Below are 10,199 nucleotides of genomic sequence, written 5' to 3'. Positions count from 1 at the left end.
TCACTGTTTGAGGTTGTTTTCTAAGAATTATGTCGTTGTTGTTTAGCCTCCTTGTTCCTTGCTATTGTTTTTGATCTTAGGCAGGATAGAGTTTTTTTTTGTGAGGTTCTGATTGATGAGGGCATGCTGTTGGGTTATGTAAGCAATGTGTGAACTTTTTTATTCTGACTTTCTTGTCATATCGATTTTCTTTCATACCAATGAGAGTCTGGATAATGGTCAATAAATTCTACTTTTCAAAAAAAAAAGTCACCAGTCAAAGACACTAAAAACTTAATAATGATGTATGTCAAGTGGCCAATTGATGCAAATTGGAAAGTGAAGAGACAGAATAATAGACTATATATATATATATATATATATATATAATTCAAACTTTAAAGAAAAAGACTAAATGCCTTATATTCAAACTTTTGGAACTGATTTCTTTTTCGAACTTTATAACATTCTGCTTTCTAAAAGTATGACGTTCAAGGATTATAATTAAGATGCTAACGAAGTCTAGGAACCAACCAAGTTTGAGTACTGCTGTTTTGGCTTAGGGGCTTGGTGCAGGACCATCCTTACGGTATGATTGGTATGCACATGTGAATGTGATTCCATAACAGTACATTATTCAATTGGAAGATTTATTCATGGATTTCTATACACTGTAGTGGGGAGGTTCTGAAATTAAAAGGTTTTGGACGAATTTATCCTGGATGGGTTTGCGTGAGCCGTGACAAGGGCTCCGAACATGGGACTCTAAGCAAGTACCGAGTTAGTCAACTTTTATTGAAAAGAACAAAATCAAATGAATAAATATTAAAAATTTTAAAATTAATATATTAAACTTAATCAATAATCAAAATATTGTTAATAAAAAATAATTTTATATAACATATAAATTAAAAAACGAAAGATTTACAATAGTTTTTTAGAAAAATTATACTCGATTATATTTTTTGAATTTAAATTTATCAATTAAATATTATATATTGAAAAAATTCATTTCTTTAAGAATGAGTATTGAACATTTTGATGCATATTATTTTTATTTATGAGTTGAAGTATTGAGGCTTGATGATTCAAATATAAGAGAATTATTTGGATGATTTGTATCCATTTTTTTAAAAAAATTTATTAATAGTTTTCAACCAACTCATTCTTTAATCAAACTTGAAAAAAAATTAATACATTCAACATCTTATATTTTTATTTTATTTCTCTTTAAACTTATAATACTAAATATAAAACTATAATAAATAAAATATAAATAGTTAAATATGATATACAAGATTAATAATTTTCTCTTATATAATTAAGATTATTTAAAGACTATATATTCAAAATAATTTCTTTTCAACTAAATATAAAACTTATAACAGATAAAAAAGATATACTCAAGTTAATTTCCTCTTATATAATCAAGATTAATTAAAAATAATAATACATTGATAAAATTTTAAATAGCAGTGTAATACTACAACTTATTTTTTAAAATTATATAATAATTTATTAATTTTTAAAGATTAAAATCTTGATAAATAAAATTGACATGATAGGAAAAAATTGAACACAATAAATAAAAGATGAAACTCACATATGACATAACAAAAAAAAATATAATTGATGATTAGTAGAAATTAAAAAAAATAAATCCATAGAAATTTAGAACATATAAACAAATAGTATAAAAAATATAAATTAAAAAATTAAAAAAAAACTTTAAACTTGAGTAAAACATGTGGGATTTTTTTTCTTTATTTATATTAATTATTAAATAAAAATGATTGAGAGAACCATTAAGAGAATATATTAAAAATTTTGGGAGCCATACGAGGCTCTGCCCCTGGCTTTAAGTGGGCAGTTGGGAGGGTCTTTAACTAATGTTTTATGTGTTTGATCAAAAGAAGTAATACTTTGTAGAATTTTTATTATTATTACTTTTAATTAATTTATAAAATACAATGATAAAATTCCTATGTTAATTCAAAAATAAGGGATAAATTTAATCAATCATTTGAAATAAAATGATAAATTTGACATCATTTCTTGTATTTTTTTAAACAAAAAGTAAAAGTAAAGTAGATTGACTCATTAGTTATGGAAGATCTTATACAAATCCTCCAAAGTAAAAACAGAGGGACTTTCTTTTAACATAATGAATACCACAGGGAAAAAGGGGTGTTGTTTTGTCGGTTGCGTCCTTTATTACCCTTTCTCCCACTCATTTCTCTTTCCCAGTCATGACTTTGCGTCAAGTACTGCCTGCGCAACATCACAGATAAGGTCAAGTTGACTGAGACAAATCACGAACTGCCGCGTGTCTACGGTCCACACGGTACTTGTAGTTTCTTCGCAACCTCCAAGGACATGATGACACTCGCGCAGACTTCAACGGCTCCACGCTGTGTTGACTTGCCTTCCCACACCATTCATATGTTCTCCTTGATATACATAAAAACATTCATCCTAATTCCAAACCATTCAAGTGTCTAACTTCTTCTTCTTCCCAGAAAATATCCCTTTTGCAACGATTGTTCCATTGAATTTGGTATTACTATATTTTTGCAACAGTTTAAAGATTGTTGTGAGTTGTGACATCCTCTAGAATATTACTTTTTGTATTCTTCACTGCAGCTATAGCCATGGCCTCCCTTTACCCAAGCGATTATGAAAAATTTTCAGCTCCACCACCGCAGTTTGGCCAAGCTGCCTCCACCGGGATTCCAGTCAGCTCCTCGAACCAATTCTACACAGAGAGTTCTCATAGCAACACCCTTATTCAGACTAAAACTAGAGTCCCTTGGTCCTCGGGGCTCTGCGACTGCTCCTCTGACTGGAAAAATTGTAAGTTCATGTTTTCTTTTCCTAGCAAATAGTGGAGTTCTAGTGGCGCGTCTATGCACGCGCTGCAAGGAAGTATTGGTTGAAATGTCGAAACTCACAGTTTCTGTTATTGCTGTCCTTTGTAATTTTTGTTCATACAGGTTGCATAACATGTTGGTGTCCTTGCGTCACCTTTGGCCAGATTGCCGAGATCGTTGATAAAGGATCTTCATGTAAGTTAAACAGTACATAGTTTGGCCTGCTAGAGTCAAGTTTTTATGCCATTCCGGGAAGCTAGATCTTAGACTTAGACACTTGGATTCCATTTGGATGTTTATGCGATGTTGACATACAAATATATTTCAACATACTGGCAAATGCAATCATCTTTTCAACACACTTTAAATTTTACTTCAGTAACAATACGAAGTGAACCATAATTTTTTTAAGTAAAAAGTTGAAACTTCTTATATATGTTAGTAGAAGAAAATACTTGGTAGCTATTGGTCAAGCCTTATATTCAATAGAAATGAAGTTTTTTGACAGTAGGTAAAACTATCCAACCCTTAACAACCTCTCTTATCATTATTTGAGTAAAGCCTAAGTTCTTTCCTTTTACTTAATCTTATAGCTGGTGATTTGGGTTCCGTGGTTAATGTATGTTTCTGGTGAAATTACTGCCTGCAGCTTGTGGTGTAAATGGAGCACTTTACACGCTAATCGCCTGCGTAACTGGGTGTACTTGTTGCTACTCATGCTTTTACCGCTCCAAAATGAGGCAGCAGTACATGCTGAAGAAAAGCCCATGCGGGGATTGCCTTGTCCACTGCTTCTGTCAGTACTGCGCCTTGTGCCAAGAGTACCGTGAGCTCAAAACCCGCGGTTATGACTTATCCATAGGTAACACTACAAATGAAACTAATTTCCCTCTGAAAGACCAGTTCAATAATAAAATTTTGTTTCCTATAATTTCTATTCCTGACGGATGATCGGTGGGTGCTTGTTGAAATTATATGTGTAGGGTGGCATGGAAATATGGAAAAGCATAATCGTGAAGTGGCTATGACTCCAATGCCGCCGGTTGTGGAATCAGGCATGAGCAGATGAAGTAATATCTGAGTGCCGAATAACTGTCATGTAATTATGTATCATGTCTTGGAAATCACAACTGTCATGTAATTACATGTTATGTCTTGGATATTACTCTTATGATTTTAAGGTTTTTTCCCAGTTCTATCGATGATTGTGTTGCGTAAGTCATATTCTAAGAAGTCTGATGGTTGTACGTTGAGTTCCTAAGGTTTTCTCCTGCTTAGAATTTATATAAATAATAAGTGAAACAAATGATGCAGATTATAATATACTTATTAGTTGAAGTCCGAGTAAATTTTATATTTCATTGCTTAGTCCAGGTGTATAACTTGTAGTATTAAATCTCGAAATTTGGGATTATAAATAAACCATATTTGATTCTTCACTGTCCTATATCTGGCAGCATCCCATTCATCTCCACCTTTTTTTATAAAGTAAACGTGATTGACAGTAATCAAGCAGCCACCAGAATAATATAGGGACCATAATTTGGCTAGCGACTAATCCGCGAGTTGTTTTTCTTTTGAAAAGCCAGTTGGATTTTATTGCCAGTAAGGTTCAATTACATAGGAATCTGGGCATGAGCGAAAGTGCGCCATACAGCCAGTTACTAGTCCATCTCAGCCACATTCAAAAGTACATATCATTTTTAAGGAGAAACAGCAGGGTAAAATCAGCTCCCTTGAACTACCCTGCACAACGTATATCTCCCTTTAAATGTCATCATAAACCCACCTAACTAAACCGACCTGCAGTCTTTCAAAGCACCATTAAATTGCTCGCCAAAGAGACAGAAACACCTCTTCCCCCCACCCCTTCCGCCCCTACTCTCAAACTCCACCGTCCTGTTTGATTCATAAGATAACCAGTGCCAGCTACCAAAAATGTATCAGTAAGCCCTGTAATCAATCCAAGCAGTCCAGGTGCCACTGTTGGCCAGCAGACGTGATGAATAGCCTCAAAAAAAAAAGAATTTCGAAGGGCAATTTAGTGACTTTCGTTCATCAAGGGATTAAGATTTTTTCCCTCCTTCAAACTTAAATACAAAAGAACAGACGAGGGAGAAGGTTTGGACTGTATACCAGCCCTTCATTTCAGTATACCTTCTCAACACTTAAAACTGCTAAACAGCCAATTACAAAAAATAAGGCATTCAGACTTTCAACCATGTACAAAACCAGAGGACCCAATTAATACATTTCAAAGAGCCATCCCCTACCCTTTTTGCATCAAAACCGGCCCTCAACAATATGAACACAAAATTCAATCACAAACCAAATCCAGGACCATCACTGGTGGCACAAAAACAGCATGCCTACTTCAATAGCCTCAAAAATGATCATAAGGCAACAATCACCATTAACCGTCGGACATAAACTTACAGTGGGAAAAAGGAGATCAGTTCCTTGCACCTTCCTACACCAACTCCATCAACTCATCATCCTCAAATGCAAGCATTAATGTGTCCTGTCCGAGCACTCTAGATTTAGCTAGACTGTCAGCCATTTCATTGACGATTCCTCAATGTGCGAACAACCTGCCAGGTCTTCCGCTCATTTCAAGGCATCAATGCTCAGCATATGTTTCTCATCCTCCAAGGGGACTCTAAAGTTTGTCGATCCAGTTGACAGAATTTATGGAGAAGCTTTCTACTATTAAACCATAAGACGCAGTCCACTTTGATGCTACCAAAATTACAAATGCTTCCTTAATTGTCTATATTTCTGCCAGATTTGCATCCCAAAACAATTGCTTTTGGAAACAACAATTTAATTACACCTTTGTCCATCTCTTAGAACTCTTCCAGTCCTAGCTTGAGCCGGGTTACCTCTGCTTGCAACATCTACATCTAACTTTAGGTAGCCATTTGGGAGGCATTTCCATTCCAATCCTCCCCTTTTCAGTCTCTCCCTAGTTGGCGCTATAGCTAACTCAGGATACCTAAATACCTCCATAACAGATTTGTTTTTGTTTTACCATCTGGTATTGACCCACCATGCGATTCGAAGTCTAATTGTCTCCATTACTTGCAACCTATCCCACATTTATCTTTGAACACCAATTGATTTTTGAAAATCCAAATGGACCATAATATGACTAAAGTCTTCATATGCGGATGCACCCAAATGAGGAACAAATCATTCCATGGCGCAAAAAAGGATGAAGCCTTTTCTGACATCACCCAGGTAATATGACCCATAAGCCGCACCAAGTAGACCAAATACTTTAAGATTCCCTGCAAGAAAAAAAAATGTGGAAAACAGGTTCATTTTCGATGTTACATAACAAGCACAATGTCGATCCCCCATTAATGATCAACCCTGTCTTTGCAAACTTTTCTTTCATCGCTCTCATCCCTTGCAAGACTCTCCAGCAAAAGATTACAACTTTAAAATAGTGTAACTCCGTCCAAACTCTCTTCCGACGCTCCATTACACTCCCTATGATCGTTTTGCAGAAGACTGTTGAATTCCACAAAAAATTTCCAGAAAATGTACTGAAGAATTTTCAGAGAAGAAAGTTGAAGAAGAAAAACTGCAACAGAGCCAATGAATTGTCAAAATAACTTCATGTTTTTCCATTTCAATTCCAATATTTATTTTTTAGAATAAAACTAACAAAGGCCCAAATGTAGTCTCGAGAAAAGACTGTGCCTTTTTCTTGCGTAAATCCAAAATCAGATAAAATATTTCTTAACCCATGAGCATGGTTTGCAACAAAGGCAGTAGCTATGTATTCAACTCTAACATCTTGTTTTTTAGAGTTTCAAGAAAAAAACTCCACTTCCAAATGAAAAACAGAATCCACTTATGCTTTTGGAATCATCCACTGAACTTGCCTAATCACTATCACTCTTAACCTTAGAGCTCATTGCCTTCATTTTTTAAGTACCTTAAACCAAACTTATTGTGCCCTTAACATATTTGAATATTCTCTTAGCTGCTGTGTAGTGTAATACTGAAGGTGATTGCATCAACGTTGATAGTAGACTAATTGAGAACATTATATCTGGTCTGGTAGCTGATAGGTATAAATATGGACCTATCCACTTTTGTAAACTAAACCCTTAACCTCAGCAGCCCCATCATTCTTGCTTAACTTGTCACCAGTAGATAATGGAGTATGCACAGGTTTACAAGATTCCATTTTGAATCTCTTCAACAGATCTTTGGCATACTCAAATCTTTTGTTAGCAGTTTTTATAAACCCCATTACCAAGAAAAAATAAGTCATTTGCCCCAAATCTATCATTTCAAATTCCTTCTTCATTTAGTTCTCAAATTCTCCCAAAAACTCATTGTTAGGACCTATTATCAGTAAGTCATCAACATATAAAACTACTATAAGTACAACAAATCTATTTAACCTCTTCACATATAGTGTAGGTTCATTAATGCTTCTATCGAAGCCCTGACTTCCTAAATGGTCATCCATTCTCTTATACCAAGCTCTAGGTGTCTGTTTTAGTCCATACAAGGCTTTGATCAATTTGCTAACATTCCTTTATAAGTCCTTGTCTTCCTAACTTTCAGGCTGCTCAATGTGTATGTCTTCAGTTAGGTACCCATTAAAGAAAGCTGACTGGATATCTAAGTGATAAATCTTTCATCCTTCCCTTGCAGACAATGCAGCAAGCATTCTAATAGTATCATGCCTAGGAACTGGTGCAAAGGTCTTAAAGTAATCTATGCCATATACCTGTGCATACCCTTTCGCCACTGGTTTGGCTTTGTACTTGGCTTTGTACTTGTTAACTGAGCCATCAATATTCAGTTTAGTTTTATAAATCCGTTTCACACCTATAACACTTTGATCTATTAGCAATAGTCCAAGTACAATTTTTCTTAATCATTCTTATCCTAGCATCCATAACTTCCTTCCGGTTCTTGTCCTAATATGCATTAGTGAAGCTACCAGATTCAACTACTCCAACATTGCATCTGTTATAGATAACTTACAAAGTCCTTATTCCCTTCACAACTAAGTTTCCATCTTCAATGTCCACTAATTCAATATCTTCAATTTGTGCATTTTCATCAAGAAAACTTACTTTATTTAAAACTTCAGTAATGCCTTTTTCCCAATTTCATTTTTTCCCTTCATTATAAAACTCATCTTTGCCTATGAAAAGCTTCTCAAATTTGACATCAAAGAGCCTATAACCTTTACATATCTCACTGTAGCCTAGGCAAATAGCTATCAGTGACTTTGCATCCAATTTAGTTCTCTTTTCATCTATAATTTTAGCAAAACAGACACAACCAAAAGTTTTAAAGTGAGAAATTGATGGTTTGTGTTCATACTACATCTCATAAAGTGTCTTTGATATCAGTGCCTTGGTATAAGTCATATTTAGAATATAGTTTACAATATTAACTACTTCAACCTAGAACTTTTTTAAGTCCATCTGAAATAGCACGCACCTTGCCATTTCCATAAGAGTTTTGTTTTTCCTTACTGTAATTCCGTTTTGGTGAGGGCTATAAGCAACTGTAAGCTGATGCTTGACCCTTAAACTTTCAAGATACCTTTCAAACTCAACAACAGTATACTCTGAGCCATTGTCACTTCTCAGAGTTTTAATTTTTTGTTCTACATAATTCTCAACCAAGGCCTTGAACTAGATTAAGTTCATTAATGCTTCTAACTAATGCTTCAAAAAATAAATTCAGAAAAAGCGAATCAAGTCATCAGTAAAAATTATGAAAAATTTACTACCTTTCAAACAAAGTTCTTATTGGACCATATTCACCAATTCTAATTTTTACTTAGCCTTCCATTTTCTCTCTTTTGGAAATGATTTTCTACTTTGTTTTCCATACTGACAAATTTCATATAGTTTAGATGACTTAGCTACACTACGTAGGCCACTAACTAACTCTTCTGAAGCCACTTTTATTAGTGAATTAAAATTCACATGCTAATATGAAGCTTATATCAATTCAGAGAATAACACTTGTTCTTCATCTTAATACTAAGCATCTTAGCACGATCAAATATAGTGCAAAATTTATCTTTAAACAGCAAAACATAGTGGCCATTAATTGACTGACCTACACTAATGAAGATCAGTGATATATTTGGTACCTGAAAAGGTCTCTACAACCATTATACCAATGCCAAATATCTTCAAGTATACACCATTCCCAATTTTCACTCTAGCGTTGAAGCTCCTATCAAGGTCGTTGAACAAATCTTTATTACTAGTAAGATTATTAAAGCATCCACTATCTATCAAACAAGCATTCTTCATCACTAAGTCATCATCCATCTTAGCCATGAATAGCAGCTCTTCTGGTTCATCTCTTTACTCAGCTACAGCAACAACCTTATCTTCATTTTCATTTTCCTTTGCCTTACAAACTTTCTCAACCTGTCCTAGCTAATTGCAGGCCTTGCATTTCACATTTGGCTTATACCAGCAATACTTAGAAGTGTGGTTTTCTTCTTGCAATAAAAGTAAGGAGGGTATTTATCAATTTGCTTACCCTACTTACTATCACCAATTTTGTTTCCTTTTCCCTCGAGCTTCATGGAACCATCATCCTTGACTTTCAAGACCTTAGTTTTGGCTATTAAGGCATTCTCTACAAAGTCTTCACACTTGATGGCTTTCCTCTGCTGTTGCGCCTACAATGCATTGATTAACTCATTCACTAATATCCTAGTTAAGTCCTTTAAGTCTTCCATAAGGAAATTTTTGCTTCAAACCTCTCTAGTAAACTAACCACGAACTTGTTACCAACCTTTCTTTTAGTCACTTCTTCTCCCAATAATCTCAACTGATTAACAATCCTTTGAACCTTGTTTGCAGAAGCTTGAATGCCTTCATCATTCTTCATTCTCAAAAGCTCAAATTCTTTTGATAAATTCAGGACTTGGATCTGCGTGGTGTGGTCACCTCCCTGAAATTCCTTCTTTAATGTATCTCATACCTATTTAGGATCATCAAAGGTCATTATCTGAGTGAAGATTGAATCTGATAAGGTAGAGTAAAGGCATGAGAGTGCCTTGTATCATTTGGCAACCTCCTTGCTATGTTGCTTGATTTGAGCCAATGTTGGATTGGCATGTCTTCGCACAGGCAGATCACCCCCCACTCTAACTACCTCCCATAAATCGAAAGCCTTAAGATATGTTTTCATTTTCACTGCCCAAATGGGATAATTTGAGCCTGAAAAGATTGAAGGAGATAAAAAACTAAAATGTGCTGAAGCCATCAAATCAGTGTAGAATAGCCAAATGATATGAAAGGGAAATGTTTGTAACAGTTTACAAGTCCCTCAACAAGCTTT

At 34.6% G+C, this 10,199-nt stretch overlaps 1 protein-coding gene across 2 annotated transcripts; it reads left to right on the top strand.

Moving 5' to 3' along the window:
* The first annotated feature begins 2,386 nt into the window (after window positions 1-2,386).
* Window positions 2,387-4,172, top strand: LOC110423070 (protein PLANT CADMIUM RESISTANCE 2-like). Of its 2 annotated transcripts, XM_021437181.1 has the most exons (5): window positions 2,387-2,536; window positions 2,623-2,832; window positions 2,973-3,044; window positions 3,499-3,711; window positions 3,833-4,172. In XM_021437181.1, exons 2-5 carry the CDS (start codon window positions 2,631-2,633, stop codon window positions 3,916-3,918), a joined length of 573 nt encoding a protein of 190 aa, XP_021292856.1. In that variant the 5' UTR covers window positions 2,387-2,536; window positions 2,623-2,630; the 3' UTR covers window positions 3,919-4,172. The 2 variants fall into 2 exon arrangements, with proteins under 2 accessions (XP_021292856.1, XP_021292855.1); XM_021437180.2 differs by having other exon boundaries at window positions 2,435-2,832.
* The last annotated feature ends 6,027 nt before the right edge of the window (window positions 4,173-10,199 follow it).

Source organism: Theobroma umbraticum, unplaced genomic scaffold (genome assembly GCF_002168275.2).
Source record: "Theobroma umbraticum cultivar Fairchild unplaced genomic scaffold, ASM216827v3 scaffold_20.0, whole genome shotgun sequence".
NCBI lineage: Eukaryota > Viridiplantae > Streptophyta > Magnoliopsida > Malvales > Malvaceae > Theobroma > Theobroma umbraticum.
This window is presented reverse-complemented; position numbering and strand designations above follow the sequence as displayed.

Excerpts from the sequence above, each read along its gene's own strand:
- LOC110423070 (XM_021437181.1), top strand. The coding sequence starts at position 2,631 with ATGGCCTCCCTTTACCCAAGCGATTATGAAAAATTTTCAGCTCCACCA. Across the intron at positions 2,833-2,972 it reads CTCCTCTGACTGGAAAAATT|GTTGCATAACATGTTGGTGT; the intron begins GTAAGTTCATGT and ends TTGTTCATACAG. Across the intron at positions 3,045-3,498 it reads CGTTGATAAAGGATCTTCAT|CTTGTGGTGTAAATGGAGCA; the intron begins GTAAGTTAAACA and ends TACTGCCTGCAG.